The sequence below is a fragment of the Andrena cerasifolii genome, chromosome 9 (genome assembly GCF_050908995.1).
Source record: "Andrena cerasifolii isolate SP2316 chromosome 9, iyAndCera1_principal, whole genome shotgun sequence".
NCBI classification, from domain to species: domain Eukaryota; kingdom Metazoa; phylum Arthropoda; class Insecta; order Hymenoptera; family Andrenidae; genus Andrena; species Andrena cerasifolii.
The window spans coordinates 12,741,377-12,758,330 of NC_135126.1; the positions used below are offsets into that span (position 1 = coordinate 12,741,377).

At 50.1% G+C, this 16,954-nt stretch overlaps 1 protein-coding gene across 2 annotated transcripts in view; it reads left to right on the forward strand.

The window, feature by feature from the left end:
- LOC143373068 (LIM domain only protein 3) overlaps window positions 1-16,954 on the forward strand; it is a 67,619-nt gene that overhangs the window by 38,172 nt on the left and 12,493 nt on the right. For both annotated transcript variants that reach the window (XM_076819881.1, XM_076819882.1), the window contains exons 2-4: window positions 1,263-1,382; window positions 1,479-1,616; window positions 2,882-3,007. In XM_076819881.1, the coding sequence (XP_076675996.1) occupies window positions 1,282-1,382; window positions 1,479-1,616; window positions 2,882-3,007 (365 nt within the window). In that variant the 5' untranslated portion in view covers window positions 1,263-1,281. The remainder of the gene's footprint in view (window positions 1-1,262; window positions 1,383-1,478; window positions 1,617-2,881; window positions 3,008-16,954) is intronic.

Genomic DNA, 16,954 nt, shown 5'->3' on the forward strand with positions numbered 1-16,954 from the left:
AGGCACGCAATGGATTCAACGCAATTAATTAACTCGCTTCGGCGTTGCTCTGGCAACCGTAATTCACTAGTCTCGAAATAATAACAAGAAAAAACGATTATTTGCAACCGTGTCCTGCAACGGTGCTTCATCTTGTTTTAAATGCCATGCCCTGAAAAAGGACGTAGTCCACCCGGGGGCTGCTGTCCAGAACGCGGGAGTTTCTAATACTTCGGCGTTTAATAATTAACGTATCAAAGGCTCGGTATTAATATTTACTTCGGAGTCTGCACCGCATAGAAGATATTAACGTCTCTGTAATATTGTGTCCAGGCTAAGGGGAGAGGACATATTGAAACCGCACAAACTTTGCTCATAGCATCCACGGGTACTCGTAAATATATACCGGGTGGGTTGAGATCGAACGTCCCTAGTGGACGTTAAAGTGATTCGAGTCGAGGATAGACTCCAAGCCTTAGGAGGTCTAGCTGAAACTGTGCTTGTTCTTCCAGTTTGTCGTTTGCAGTCTAGTAACCTAATAAATTGCAACTTCTGCATGAAGCTTCTGTCAGAGTTATTTGCACCCTTCCTCGGACGCGATCGTTATATTCCTTGCCAGAGGGAGGGTATCATATTTTCGAGTTTCAGTAGCCGTGATTAGCTAATAAAATGAAAGGAAAGAGAGGGGAGCACGCGGCGCCGATTAAATAAACGTTAAACCCTGGAAATTCCGGTGGGGCGGGATCGTAGGGGAGGATTATACATACGTCTTCGGGCGAAAACAATTAATGTTTATCGGGAAGCTCGCGCAGCCGTTGCCCGACAAGCTGGTGGTTGTTTCAGAACCGGTGGCGCTTAAACGCGCAATAAGTGTGGGGAGAGGGTCAAACTAATTCGATTCTAAACTCTGACCGCACCGCGAGAAAGAGACGGGAGCGTGGGCAGGAGGAAAGCCACCCCCGCGCTGAATGGACACAGATGGCACTAACCGCGCCGTTAAATTCTGAACCTGTAACTCTAATTGCTCATAGACAGGCCGCCGTCCTAGTGCCAGATGCCGGTGAAACTTGTTAAAAGCACGCAAACGCGATTACTCATTCCCGATCTGGTTACCCCGGTGATTTACCGCGTAAGCTGATCGAGTGTGGATCGAGGTCGCGCGAAAATTAATTGGCCCCCGTACAATATACTAATCGTTGTTCGTATTAATTGCCGGGCGTTATTGTTCCCCGTGCTCGCGCCGAATCGTAATAATCAATCAAGATTTTGTTCCGTTGGCGCAGGTAACGAGGCAGACGTCCAATGAGTAATAAAATGATGATGGATGTGAGCAAAAGCGAGCCGAGCAAGAACGTGGCCGCGCAACAGGAATGCGCTGGCTGCGGCAAAGTCATCACGGAAAGGTAAACTGCTCTGATTTATCGCGTAAATCCTTGCAGACTTTTCGCGAGGCTAGATGAATCACGCCATTCGAGACGAATACGTTCTTCTGTCGACAGGTACCTTCTGAGGGCGTTGGATACCTTCTGGCACGAGGACTGCTTGAAATGCAGCTGCTGCGACTGCAGACTCATCGAAGTCGGCTCGTCGCTGTTCATAAGGGCCAATCACATACTGTGCAAGAGGGACTATGTGAGGTGAGTTGATCCGTTTCTGTTTCTCTCTATGCCAGGAACGACAGGCGTACATTCGCGGCATCTATTTATCGAGAGTGACGTTGTGGCTCCATTCTCCGCCAAAAATCTCGTCGCACAGGGGTCCGGACGCGTAAAAAGGCGAACTAAATTCATATCCCTGTTATTTACACGTTATTCATTAATCGAACGGCTTTAGGGGTTTTTTGAGCCGTAGAATCTGTTTCTGGAATTATTTTTTTTGGCTAGGATAACGAACTACCCTTCTAAACAACATTTATACACTCGGTACAATTTCTTACAGGGTTATCGCTATTTAACTTTTTACACTCGTTTTTTTTACAATTCTGCAGTATAAATGTTTTATCGATTGCATAGCAAAATGCTAAAAAAAAATTTAATGTTGCAAAAAAACTTAAGTGAGATCTAAAAATTGTTACTCAGTGGATCACTTTATTCAGTAAATAATGGATGTAAAAAAGAATTTCAGAATTTATTTCTTACCGGTGAAAGGGATCTCTATAACTCTACCTAGTTATATTTAAGTCAACTCTTATTCAAAGAAAAATATAGTGAGGCAAAGTACGCGAATTTGAGAGAGAATGTGATCGTTCCGAAACAGACATTTTTCTACATCTTCAAATCTTTTCCAAACAATTTGGAGTGACTTATGGCTGAAAATTTCCAGGGGTTGAAAACTTGAATTTAGGTCTCCTTTTCACGCGTCCGGACGACTTTGCGTCGTTCCGTTTTATATCCTCGTGCAGGAAGCCAGCGAAGGGCAATGAGGAAATGAGAAGAGATGGCGCGCTCGCGTACAGACGGCTCCGACAAGCCGAACGGTAGCAACAAATCGAATTTTACAGATGAGTTTCTCTTATTGAATACATCCACATCCCATATAAACAAGGGCGAACCAATAAACCGTGTTGAGATTACATAGTCCCGAGGGAACACGCGCAGGTGGCGCGTCTGCGAGGAGTGCCCGCTATCGAATCACCGTGGCCTTTATTAATGGCCTAATATTTGAAGATGGCATATTCGTGGTGGTCGTAGGCTTGTTGGTTCCCGCTCCACCGCCAACTAAAAGTCCTTCTCTCTATAATGTCATCGACACGAGGGACACGCGGATCTCTTCGCCAAACGGAATGACGTAATGTCGCGTGCCCTGTGGGGAACGAGAGCCAATATCGTTGGAAACCATTACGCATCCAGCACTTGCCATAATAAAGTTATTGATCTCTCCTTCCTTCCTCTCGATTGCACAGGATCTACGGAAACACCGGCCACTGCGCGGCTTGCAACAAGACTATACCAGCCGTCGAGCTGGTGATGAGGGCGAGGACGAACGTCTATCACTTGGAATGCTTCGCTTGCCAACAGTGTAATTACAGGTAAGAAGTAATCAATATGTATACCTACCATTCATTGCGCAACGAACATTGCAAGTAACTTAAGTGGCAGACTGTATAGCCTTTATTCGCGGGAAGAGTTTCACCATCGGCGCCGCCGTCAGGATACCGGTGTAGTTTCAGACGTAGCGGCGGTGGTATTTTATTGAATATAATGAGAGGCGGTGATTAAACATTCACACTCGAGGGTGGCGGGAAAGTCGACGGTTTCTGCGAAGTATTCGTCGTGGCAGCTCATCCGTATAACAATTTAATTCGCGCCAAGCCCGCCCCTACGGCTGAGGGGGGGGCCCGGCCAAACTTCCGCAGCACTTCGCAACACTTCGCTTACTTATTCACAACAACCAAGTTAAGCTGAAACTCGTTCGAGTCTGTGTTTAAGTCGGAACACCTCGCTGAATTCGCCGGATGAGGATAATCGACGCCAAGAATCGGGAAGCCGCGAGTAAGCGCCCATGCTTTCGTGACGGGGCCGGTAATGAAGTTAAATTAATTACAACCCTACACCTTTATTTATCCTTCTGCCATCTGGCGACATCTGATTATTCTGAGCCATCGGCTTCGCGCAAGAAATGTCCGTCGAAGATCGGCGAAGAAAAAGTAAATTCCACGCGATGCTACTCGTTCGTTACGTAAATTTTCCCTATCTTTTTACGGGCCAAAGGGAGAGCAGCTGACGCGTGTATATTCCAGGAAGACTGAAATTCCTGAAAAATGGATCCATTATGCGGGGTAACGAGAAGCTTTCTGAAATTCCCTTCCGTGACGGGCGTAATTGACGTGAGAGCGCCTCGGAGGGGTGTTGAGACACCCGGCGGGAGAGGAGATCCGAGTGGAAAGTCAGAGAGTTGCGAACTATGCGAGCGACGTGTAGGTGCCTGGAGGTGTACGTCAGATGCAAATCATGCCCACTAATTTCCCGGGGAACTAACGAATCCCGGGTGGGCAGGGGGCAAATGCCCGCCGTGAGAGACGTTTCCGCGTAGCTCTGCCGCCGATAATCCGAAATTAGCAGATTAATTAATTTTCCTGGTGGAATTATTCCGGGAGTATTGGACAGCGAACGATACGCGGCAATTAACGAGCACACATCGATCGTGGAACGGCTTCGAAAGTAACCGGGAGGAGGGCTCGTTCTTGCCTGGCCAGGGCCGAATTCGAGGGTGGTTGACGCGGCATTTCGCGCCAGCTAATGTCAGGCTGCGGCATTTCGTCTGACCTTTCTTGCTTCGAGTGCTTCCGCCTTGAATTAACAGGCAGCAGCCATTCCGGCTCTCGATATCAGTATACCGTGCATCGTCTGGATAGAAACTACGGGGGTACACGTAAATAGAAATCCCACCCGATCATCGCCAGATTAGCCGGCCCTCCACTCGGAACCGAGTTACACGTTCTTGCTGAATTTAAAATGTAATCCGCTATTAAAAATAGAACCTCTCTGTTTTTTTACCGTGTAAGCGGCTCGGCTATCGGAACGCGACAGTGAATAAAGGTACGAGAGGTTGAAGGAAAAAGAAAGAAGGAAGGAAAGGCAGGCATGAAGGCACGGGTAAAGGTTACCAGGCTCGGCATGCTCCTGGCCGCCACGTGACTATCGAGCGAACCCGATTACTGCTTAAAGATACGTCGAAAGTATACTTTCTTTCGTGGTCGAAGGTAACGTGCAACCCTTAAGGCGAACCATTGGTTAGGGGTCGAAGCGGTTGACCGTAGGTAAAACGGAAACGGATGTGGCCGTTGGGTCACGCGATCTCCACGGGCCGAGCATAAAACACCTGAGTTGTTTAATCATACGCTCCTAAGCCGAGTCGTACATCGTAAACTCGTAAGGGTAGGCCTCCATCTCTCTCGTCCTTTCACGTCTTCTCTCCTCCTTCACCCGTCCTCTCTCGATCGCCCTCTTCCTCTAACGTGCTCTCTACCATCGAGATGTATAGCCCGATAAAAGAACTCCGTTTATCCATTAACGGGTACGTCTGTCGAGCTTGCGGTGCCAATAAAAGTCACCGATATAATTACCGAGAATCCCGCGTTTTCCAGAAACGGCCCGCTCCTCCCCTCCGGCGAGTTGCGCGTGACAAGCTGGCTGAAGATTCCTCTTATCTTTGTAGATTATTCTTTGTGTTCCGAGTGGCCTGTGTTTAATAGAGTCTGCACCGTTCTCGGGAGCGATCGGAAACTTTCGGCAGACGCCATGATAAATGGATGAGTGGCAATTAAAGTTGCTTGAACGTTGTCGAGGGACTCGGTACAAGACGTTAGGCGCCTAAGCTTCTTCAATTCACGATCAAGCGCCGACGAAACTTCAAGCCCGTCTTTTGTCTACGAAAGCACGGCAGACATTGTTGAATGGCTCCACGGCTCCTCCCTCGCAGCAGTATAGTTCATTGTTCGTGCTTATATTGTATTTAGGCATTACGAGTCGGGCCGGTTTAATTGTTATTGTTTCGCCGCGCTTATCGAACTGGCTGCCCTGCTGCATTCCCACGCGAGTCATCGCCGAGGCTTGTAATTACTCGAAAATCATTAAACTCCCTCGTACGTGTATGGAACGGCGCGACCATTAATAGAAACGTTTCTGTGGGCGATCTCGCGATCCACCGAAAACGCCCGCCCGGCGAAAAATTACGGCGAAAGCACCATGTCCACTCTACGGCCATTCCTCGTGACTAATGGGCAGCCACGCCAGCAGGCGTGTAAGCTCGAAGACGGGCGAGCATTTTGGTGTTCGATGCGATACCGGCGCAAAGTCGCACAATGCAAAGTCAACTTTGCGTTACGAATTCACGCTCTTCGGGGACGGTAGCGAAGAGAGGCGTAGGTAGGTGTGGGGCAGGATGGTCGTGCAAGGGGTGGAAAGGGGCGAGCTGCGTTAGAAGGGAGCGGCCATTTTGTTTCCGGTGTCCCGGGAGCACTTCCGGTCACCGTCACGCAGTTCTGCGTCGCGAAGTGCCCCCGAGCTCCTGAGATCTCCTTCCACGATTATATTCAAATTAAATGCGGGAGTCTGACCGGTAATATACTGCCGCCAATTTAGCTACAACCCCCCGGAGGGTGGTTCGCCTTACCTCGTTCGCCAGCCACCCAGGGCTCGAGCGACCTGGAAGAATCCTGCGAGTCGCTCTCTATCTCCGCGCGTTCATCGCTCCTGCCGAAACCGTTATTGGTGGCGACGCTCGGCAGCCGGAATTTCTCGCCAGCATTTCGACCTGCTGCTACCGAAAACGTTTGTTCTACCGGCAACTTTTCCCATACAACCTGCCAAGGATCCGGGATGGATCGACACGGTAACCGTACACCGAAAACATTGATCAGAGGCGAGTTTTTGACAACGGGGGGGAAAAACAACACCGGACGGAGTTCTGTGATCGCCAATAAATGCACAGCACAGACAAGGAATTCGCTTCCGGCTTTCGATGCAAAGCTTGCCGCGTATCGCGTTCAAGCGCCGCTGCATCCGAACAGTGGGGTTTCAGTTGCACCATTTTCAATGGTGATAATCCGACGTGCCGAGGGCCACGTTGCACGAGCCGAACCAGCTTTGTCACCGGATAACCTAGACTCGCATTGCCGGCTCCGGTAGCGGCACCGATAGACACCCTGCCGCCCCCTTTTCACCCCAACACCAACACCCACCCCCTCTTTTAGCCAGCCGTTTCATCCCCCTTCGTCGAAACTGCCTTCGAAAACTGTGTAGCCGAACGCAGCCGAACGCACACGCTCCTCCGCGCCTGCCCCGGTACACAAGCTCGTAGTAATAGACGTTCCGGCTCGATTATAAATGAAACACGTGACATGGAGGATCGAATTACTTGAACGATCGACAGATTCTCTGCTGCAACGATGTACTAGTCTGCAGGATATCCAGAGTTGCACGGTGCAGCACGTAACGTGCTCGCATTCATCCTAGACCCGCAAGCGCGACCCTGGCTCGCGTGCTCGATAAGGATGAATAAAAATTAAATTGTAAGAAGTTTCGGAATTTCTTGGTTTCTTGGTTTCAGTACTGCAACTGAAGAGCACGGTCGATTTTTTATTCGTAACTCGGTCCGTCCTAGAATCGTCATTTGAACAGGCAAAGTTAAACGCTTCCGTGTCACCGGTGAAATAAACGACGGCTGATAGCCAAGACCGCGATACGGACGATCGCGCGTCATGGCGACCGTTTCACGGTTACACGTGTATCCTTGCGTTACATCGATACGGCACAGCGGCGGCTACGCATGGTAATCCGAGCCAAAAACTCTGCGAGTTTAATTGAACGCGATAACCGATACAAATTGAACATTGTGGTCGTGTGGCAACAGGTTCGGTAAAGGGCGCATAGCTGAACCGAAGATACCAAATAAAACGTCACGATTATCATGGCCGGGGCGAAGGAAAAAGCACACAGGTGCGCGGACGCGCCGGTGCAATTAGAACGTACGAAATGAAAACTGGGATATCAATTTCTTTATTTACCGAGCCGGGGAGCAAGGAAGAAATTGCTTTCGTTGAATCAATAACGATTTCCGATGGAAAAAAATAGCAAGCGCGCCCTGAGAGATCCCAATATTAACAGTTTTGCCACGAAAAAAAAGAGGGTTGGAGTCTTTCCGAATGTTGAGCAAACTCTATGTTTTCGCGCTCGAACGATTTTTACAACAACGGGTGATTGAAATCTGGATGGCCAAGAATTTTTTACCGTTAATCGATCGCGCGGACCGTGAACGTGGCACATTTCACACAGCCGGCACGGATTGTTCGCCGGCGGTGCTTTTGGCACTGACAATACCGCAATGCACAGGTTGGCCTAATAAAACTATGATCGCCGGATAAAACAGTGCAGTGCATGCTGGTAATTAGCGGTATACATAAATCATTGGCAACGTAGCACGTAAATGCGTACGCACACGCCAGCGTGTACTCGCGCCCACACCGTCACCCATTACGAACTCCCCTGCACCCTTCGCCGACGATGCCCGTACAATCGAGAGCTACGTGTGTGTATATATAATGGAGCTGCGTAACGTAGCCGGCTGTGCCCGCGTGTACGTCAACGTGGATCCTTGCCCTTGTTGCTCTAACGTCAATTTCGATTGAAAAATGAGTGACGTGTTTTCGCGCGTTGACGGGAGAAAATCGGAGTTCCGATTAAAAACCGTGTTTATCGGAAAGACCTCGAAGTTTGTTTCTAGACTAAGCACCGTGCTGTTCTTCGCAATCCTCCAATCGGAAGATTTAATTCTTGGCGAACTTTTAACTCGAGATCCAAGCAGGAAGATTAATCCAGGGGAATATTTAGCATACAGTAGAACTCAACCGTCTAGAAAGGTGGATGAACGTGGCGAGGGACAAAAAGACCAGCAAAAAGAATCGGCTATCAGAAGCAAGAGGCTGGACAGCTCTTAGCGTCATAATTAATTCGCAGTCGCTGCCGACGTTCGTTGATAGCGCTACCGGTGCCTAGCTTTAAGCCTCGGATTTTTGAAGCGCTCTCATGCAAAGTGATGGCTTAATCTCCGGTTTAGGGGCCTTGTTAGAAAATGGACGTGCCTAAGCCTCGCGCGGCTTAAACCGGGCATTAAACTCTTCTCGTATACGGCGTACACATACCCCATATCACTCTGACACGTCGCGATTAGTTCACCCCGGCTAATGTCAGCGCACCGCCACAACGATACCCCGCGTTTTTGTACCCCCCTTAATATTTCATCGCGTGCATCTTCGCTCGGCCGTGATTCTTCCATGATTTTCCCCGAAAGAACGAACTGGCTGACGTACGTGACGCCTAACGCGAAGGTGTGCTTACTAAGGGGCCTGGCTGACTCTTTCTATGTACATACTCCTAACGATGTAGAATGGACTTCCCTATCACACTACCGCGTATGTAGATCACGACATTTCGAAACCACCACCGTGCACGAAAGCGAAGTTCGGATCGCTCTGGTACAAAGGAGAATGCGTAGAAATTGCATTCACGCCAGCTGTCAATGAGATTATCGATGGGTATTAGCTGGTCACAGCAGACTTGGCCGCCAGCGAAAGTAGAGAACGAGCGCCGGAGAGTGGGCGCCGCGTGCGGGCTGTATAAAGCACGCACGACAGAATAATTAACGAAACATCAAATTCCGTTAAACGCGGGAAATTAATCGAGCAAACACGAAATTAGCTGAAGCGGGCAAGGGATGCGCGCTGGTGTGCGCGGACGCCGTCACGTACGGCACAGAGACGTACGCGCTCACCCGCGTTACGCGGCCGCCGATAAAACGATACCGAAATTGCCGCACCGCGGCGAATGTCGTTATAGAAATTAATACGATTTCCCTTGGGCTATCTACCACCGCCACGCTTAGATTTACTACAACCATAATCGAAATATAATCGAGTGTATCCGTGGCAGGGCTCGCGACTCTTCCGCTGGTTGTTGCGCCCGTTCCCGTCCCCCCTTTCGCGAGAAATTCCTTTCGACGGATCACGCTGTAAACCGCCCGTCGCACAATGGCATAGGCCAGACGCCCGCCGGTGTCGTGTTTTACAAACATCATTTGTTTGCATGCTGCAATGCCCGTTTATAAACAACAGGCAGCGTGCCGCGAAATGTAATTTTTTTCTCCCCCGTGCATGACTTGGCATGAGCCGAGCCAATTATTAAAAACGGCGCGGCGGGCTGACGGCCGTGTTGTTACGCGTCTGGACGACGTTGCCGGAAACGAAAGCCCGCGGAACGCGTCACGCGGCTGTAATACGTTCAATGTCCCCGTGAAATTGCGCGATTTCGACCAAATTTTTGGAGAACTATCGAAGGATTCAATAGCGACGTTTGATGCTTAAAGATCTTTTCATTGCTTCTGAAAAAGGAAATATCATTATCGAATAAAAAGAGAAAAGGGTCCACTAGTTCTAGAGGTTAGCAGCCGCAGTAGTACGTGTCAATGATTCCGACGACAAGGGAAGCGCGATGGTTGTATACAGACTCGGAACAAGGCTGCCGATAGCACTAAACACGAGTATCCTATCAGCTAATAAATTGAGGGCGTAACGGAAATCTGGCCCCGCGTAATCGCAGAAACGCCGCGCTGGGGCAAAAGGAAACTTTAATTGCAAATTAGCTCGGGGGAACTATGCGACGAATGCTTTAATAGCCGGTTGCGCGATAATATCGCGCGGATTTACGTTCGCCCGCTAAGCGAATTCTTGGAAAACGGAGCGAGCGCGGGGGATGGGCGGTGGTGGAATCGAAGGGGGGTAGGGCCGATAAATAATGAGAAGGCGAGAGATCGGCCGCGTACGCGCGTGACCGTCGATAAAATAATAATTACCGGCGACAATGCGCCCGGTACAAATTGCCCGTTAATTTTTGCCGATAAACATTCGTAAGCTCCCGCGTAGAAGCGAAAACCGTATGCACGCGACGCGTAAATAATGGCGAAAATACGATCACGAAAAGCGCGTGTTCCTCGACGCGTGAAACCACCCCCCTACGTGCGCGCGTGTGCGCCGGACGGGTATCTGTGCATGCACGCGGTCGAGCGTGCACCGGTGGAGGTTAACCTCGGTGTAAATATCGCTAGACAATAATTTCGGATGGTTATTAGCGATAATAAAATCCCAATTTATCGACCGATCCCACCTACCCCTCTATCAGCCTGTCCACCGACCGCCACGATTTATAATCTGCGCTCCCAGTGCTTCGTCACGATCACGCGTAACAGCGAAACGTTGCAGCAACGTTACTGTTTTATGGAAAAAAAATTCTTTTCAGAACAACAGGGCGAAGGGGGTGCCTCTTCCATGGTTACTCATTAAACGGTAAACATCTGGAGCGAAACAATGTGTTGCGGTAAAGTGTCTGCCTAGGGCAGGTCGCGACGGAACTTAAGGCGCAATCTGAAGCCCGTGCCCGCGTGACACATTGGTTTCTGAGTTACAGAGCGTCTGCGGCAGACAACCCGTATCTAGTACATATCTAGTGGGCTGCAGCCGAGTCAGACGACTCTGGTATAATATCACTTGTCACGTCCAACGTCAGTTCGGGAACCTAGACTATTCGGTTGCTATACGGTTGCAATAACAACGCCTATAGAGCGTATAACTCGCGCCGTTCTCGACAGCCTGCCGTCCATTCGGCTCGTTTGTGACAGTCGTAAAGGATACGATATTCATGGTATGTCGATATCGGTTACCTTCACGCCGTGGTGTCCATTAAACCTTGTTAAAGATTCCTCCTAGTGCAATGATAATATCTTCGCTGATTAATTAACCTTTCCGCGAGTACTTTTCACAGCGGGCTGACGTATTTGTGTCGGATCGATAAGAAAGCCTGCTTCTTTATGGACTTGTCGCGAAAGAGCAAGAGCACGATAATAGATTGGTGTCCATCGAGGGAACTTTGGGAAGTTCCCTGCGGGAGCAGCTTGCAACAAGCCGGCAACGTAAAGCTCGTGGGTTCAGGGTCCCGTCCAGTGCATCAATTTCAACTTTACTCGGCATCTCCCCGTTTTTAGAAGACGCATTTTCTTCCACTTAACTTTCCCGGCGATAAGGGCAAGCCCGACGTCGTCGTCGCCGACGACGACGAGGTTCAGACGGGATGGGGGAGGACCAGGGGTTGCTTGAACGCATGTAAAGTAAAGTTGTTCTTTAGTTCGTTAGGTCGGACTACCGACAGTCAGGGGAGGCTTTCCGCTTTACTTATGAGGCTCGAAGGTGAAAAGATAACCCACGAGCATTATTCACTGCGAGAGAGGAGCTGGCGTGGACGCTCGTGGCGACTTTAAAGACTCGGCGATCCCGACCTGCTGACGTTATACAATTTCTACCATCCCGCCGGGGTCTCCGTTATTTATATCGGCCACAGGTAGCCGCGAATCTCCGCGGGACGAAAAGAAATTGCTCGCAGCGATGATATCGAAGGGCAACGGCGAAATTCAGATACTCGCTACGTGGCGAAACGTTCGTCGTTCGGTATTGTCATTATGATCTCGTTAAGGACAAAGTTCTGCACACCTCATCACGAGGGTAAAAGAGGATGCCCAAGGGCCAGTCTATGGATGGCCTTCTCTTCGAGGGTACAGGATGGATTCGAACTCCCAAGGGTGAAATGGCTCATTCCGACGCACTTATCCGGCGCAAGCCGTAGATAACCATAGATTAATGGGGCTCGGAGACTCAGAAGGCAACGGGAAGAGAGGCGCGGAGAGAGGGGGGCAAGGAAGGCAGGCTGGAATGAAAGGGCAAGGGCAAAAGCGAGTAAAGACATGTGTCACGAGACGAGGAAAGAAGAAAAGCGATCTATAAGAGAGGGCGTTATACCTTACTCGGCGCCCTCGCTGATTTATTGTTTATTGAGAAATATGGCCGTTACCTCGCTCCTAAGAATTAACCCCCTTCTCACTTTCATTTCTAGCGTTCGACAGAGTCGTCTATAATAGAGAAGGAAAAAGGGCGACAGAAGCAGAAGCCGCACGATTATTTTCCTTGCTCAACAGGGATGAAGTTTTCATCAATTATTGAATAATACTATATTAATGCCCGACCGTAGACAGTCTTCGAAACTCCTCCAGCTTTGCGCCAAGTTGATGGACTTTGCTTAATGCAAAGCCGACCCACAGAAAGGATTAGGCTAGCTAATCCCGCTGCCAGAACTCAGTTCCTCTCTCTCTCTCTCTCTCTCTCTCTCTCTCTCTCTCTCTCTCTCTCTCTCTCTCTCTCTCTCTAGTTCTCTCTTCTTCTCCCCTCTAGAATATTCAGGATATTCAGTTATCAAGTGTTACCGGTCAGAAGGAGACCGTTAGAAGTCAAACAAGCTGCTCTAAGCGAGATAACGACGTTAGCCGGACCTATAAGTTACAGGATGAGGAACCCATCCCGGCTTTCTTTTCCTGAACACGCCGAGCAACTCTGTCAGCGAAATTATCATCCCCGTTGCTCTCCTCCGGTCTCGATACGAATTACATTGGCCCTACGTTTCGCCACGCGATGATAAAGCGCGGTTTCCCGTACATTAACCAAGCCAAGAAGTTCGCAGTAGCAAGTACTGCGGCCAAGTTCGTACAAGATTTGGTAATTAAACCGTGGCCCGTGCAAGTTTGAATTATCCGTGTTCACAGCCCCGCGTCGGAGAACTCTTCGGGGACCAATTTGTTGATTAAGCCTTCCACGTATCCCACCCTCGAATTTCGAAAGGACCTGAACCGAGCGGCGCGGCGCACCCCTTTCGAACTGTTCGAGGTGTATTGAAAAAAACTGGACAGCTCGCGCGGCTTGTTCCGCGGGAGTTTAATCCACGAAGCGTTTCAGAGAAGATCGATCAAGCTTAGGAGAATGAACGTCGCGCGTAAGTCATCTAATGAGTTTCGCCCGGTTTAAATCGGCTCTATGGATCTCTTTAATTGTGAGCTTAATTTCAAGGTTTACATTCATAACCCTTCCACGGAGAGGGGTCGTATTATTTCGCCGTGGGGTGCAATTTATTAAATCCGTTCCGGGATACGCTCGATCCGTCTGCCGACTACAATGCGCGGGAGGCCTTCGCTTACGTACGCTCGCGAGAAAGAAGGGATTAATGAAATCGGGATATGGTATGACAACAAAGCGACCGAGCGTTTGGCGTCGCGCAACGTTTTCCATCATCGATTCGATTACGGCCGCGGGCGCGCCGGATAAATGACTCGCCGGGACCGCTTTAAAATTGATTTCAACGACAGAGTTTCCGGTAGAATTACACCAACGATTTGGATATTTTCCAGCCAAATTACAGGAACGTCAACACCGTCACTGGCATCCCTGTCATCCACAGCGCTCGGGCATGCATCGAAGGCAGCGCACTCTCTTTCGTGCGTAAAATTGAATCAACGCTTTTTAAACATCCCGCACATTTGTACAGCACGCTCTGTCCGACCGTGCTCGCCCGCATTCTATGTAAAACGCGAACCGATCACGCGTCACTAGAGGCTGACGCGAAATTTTCAATCATCCACGGGTCCAGCCGCCATTCATGCGAAGCCTGAGAAAACTACTTTGATTTACGCTCTCCCTCGGGCTGGAAAATTGTTGAAGAAGGCGAGACGGACTGTCCGCGCTTCAAATATTTGTACGCTTCGATAGTTCGCGGTACATCAGCCGGAGGCTGGCCAGAAAATGACGACGCGTAACGTGGCAAACGGAGCCTAGACAATGCCCGCCGGTTACAGTTACGGTTACGGCTACAGCCGCTCGGTAACTTCGATATTCGATACGCGGCACATGGAAGATTTCGGCGGATAGAACTTCCGACCGGTTACGCCGCCACGGGCTACTTAAACAGCATCGTAATTCACGATCAGCCATGGCTCCCTCTTCACGGTTCGGCAGCTCGTAGACCGAGCCGACTTAACGGACCTAGGTCCTCCACTTCCGGTATAGCCTCTCGAATACGCTCCCCCTACATTGGCTCATTCAAATTAGCCGGAGTTTATCTGGAATTATGGAGTACGGCAGCGTACTTCTCGACGATGCTCATCGATGGCCACGAGTGCGTGCTTATGACCGGATCGATCCACTATGGGTCGATACCGTAATTGGCAGGTTTCCTCACTACACTCACTAATTAAATTCTCGTCCTGCCCAAAGTTGTTTTGTCAATTTCCCGGTGGCTCCGGCTACCACGGCGGACTTGAGTTCGTGCGTCGATTAAAAAAGGAATCGATCTCTGCGGGCAGGCAGAAGGGCGCAGGTGGACGCGCCCGCGTTATAGTTCGTGGCCGTTAACTGGCAATTATGCAGAACGGGAGCTTAGCCTTTCGAAATGGGCATCGATCGTGCCTACCATCCATACGGTTATGCCCGCCTATCCAGTCAATGCGCTTCCGGGAAACTCAGATAATCGCGCGTCGAAACGGCCCCGTGATTTCCGTTTAGACACGTCGCAGCGTTTCCTTGTAACACTTGGACGTTAATTTCCGCATTAAGAAATTGCGATCGCTAACGTTGAAACGCTAAATACTTGTTCGATGGATTTCGTGGCCCGCAGTCGAGTAGAGGGATTAATTCACAGCGGAGAAAATCGAGAGTGAGAAAGTTTATGACAGACATAGCGAAGGAAGACGATCAGAAGCGGGCGGTTCGAGATTGACGGGCTCGCTTGGAACTCGGGCGTCAATTTCAAGAAATGAGGGCCCGCCAGGCTTCTCTCGCAGTCAGTGATGTCGCGAGTGATCCTGGAGAACTGATAAGTACCTGCTTCGGGCGAACGGTAGATTTATTGCCAAGCTTGTCGGTTAACCTCACGCTGCCACCGTTCCACCCCCGTTCTATCTTTGCTTCGACCTCCCTGTCCTCCCCCTGCTCGTTTTCTTAGCGTGGCTCTTGTCCCCGTCTTGTTCCGCGGCCGAGAACGATTCGTACATCCCCCTCCTCCCTGACGAAACTCGGCTTCCGTTTTATTGGCGGAAATAATCTTTGATGTGATTGCGCTTTGCCTCGGAACTTTTTCTCTCCAGCCACGGGGGCGGCCGACTGCCGATCGATTCGCGATACGAAGAGCCGATTGAACATGAACAACACGGGCCACTCTCCGTCTGAATATTTACGATAACGCGCTCCGTTCGTTTTCTCTCATGCCGGAGCTCGTTACATATTAATGCAAACCGTGTATTAGCATAACGCCCAAGTATATGCCGGGCGAGAAGAAAGAAGGAACAACACGAGGCGTTACGGGGCTTCGAGGGAAAAGGAATTATGATCGGTCTCCACGACGGAACGAAGAGTAATGCGACGCAATTGTTCGATAAGACGGGACATTAAAGGACGCTGGGACAACGACGCGGAGCGGTAGCGTGTCACGCAGAAATATCGCGGTCTCATCCCGCCGCTTCAACCCCTTCGGCCGAAAGCAACAAAGCCGCGCTCCTGAAGGTATCAGCGACCCATCGCAGTCTTAATTTCCTTCGTAATCTGGGTTATTAATATGGCTTAGGGTCGCCGGCGCGTAATTTCACGCCGCATAGAAATTAATAGAAAGACGAATGCTCCCTCCGCGTGCTTCACGGCTGAATACCCGGACGGAATATCAAAACGAAGCCTGGCCACTCGAGAGTTTCCACTTTCGATTCGCGAAATGTCCCCTGCTAAGCAGCTGGATAAGCGTTCATCTCGATGCGATCTCCTCGTGGCGATACGCGGTACGATATTTCAGCTATAAATTTTGGAACAGTACGCTCGGGTCTGTGCGTTTATATATTCTCGTTTTGACGTGGATGCGACGGCCGACACGATGCAGAAATCGGTGATACACTTCCACGTCACCGTTCGCCGTAGAATGACTCGCGATTCGAGACGCCCCCCATTGTGTATTATCGAGTGGCATTCCGACGTGCTTCTAGAGCGACATTTAGATAGCGACGTCAACCGTCTACCGGGGGTAAATCTGTCTTGGAAGCAAAGGCAACAAGCTTCCCCCGGCGCTTGCCGGCGACGAGCCCTCGCCACCGAAGCGAGCGAATTCACTTCTGATCGAATTAGCGCGTCACAGTTCCCTGATACCCCGACAGTCTGAATTAATTAACAGGAGAACGCGCTAGGTAAGCAGCCATTATCGAAATAAAGCGGCCCGATATGAGACATCGTGACGGCCGAGATAAGCTCTGATGCCAGACAGCGCATAAATACGCCCCCGGCTGCATTAAATATCTCGTGTAAAAATCATATATTCCTCCTCCGTCGATAGACTGGAAAATCGTTCCTCGCTCTGGCGAATACTTTCACGGAGCCCGGCGTGTCCTAAACGATTGGAATTTATCTGTAGACTGAAGGAGAAGCGTGTTTGCCGTGAAACTGCCTAGCTGCGTACAAGAGCAAACGCCTCAGCGCGACGGAGCAACGTCTTGACTCCATTAACTTCACACTTAGCAGCACCTTAGAAACCCCGGTGCCGTTGGAAGATCTGATTAGGGGTTCGAGTCTCTGCTA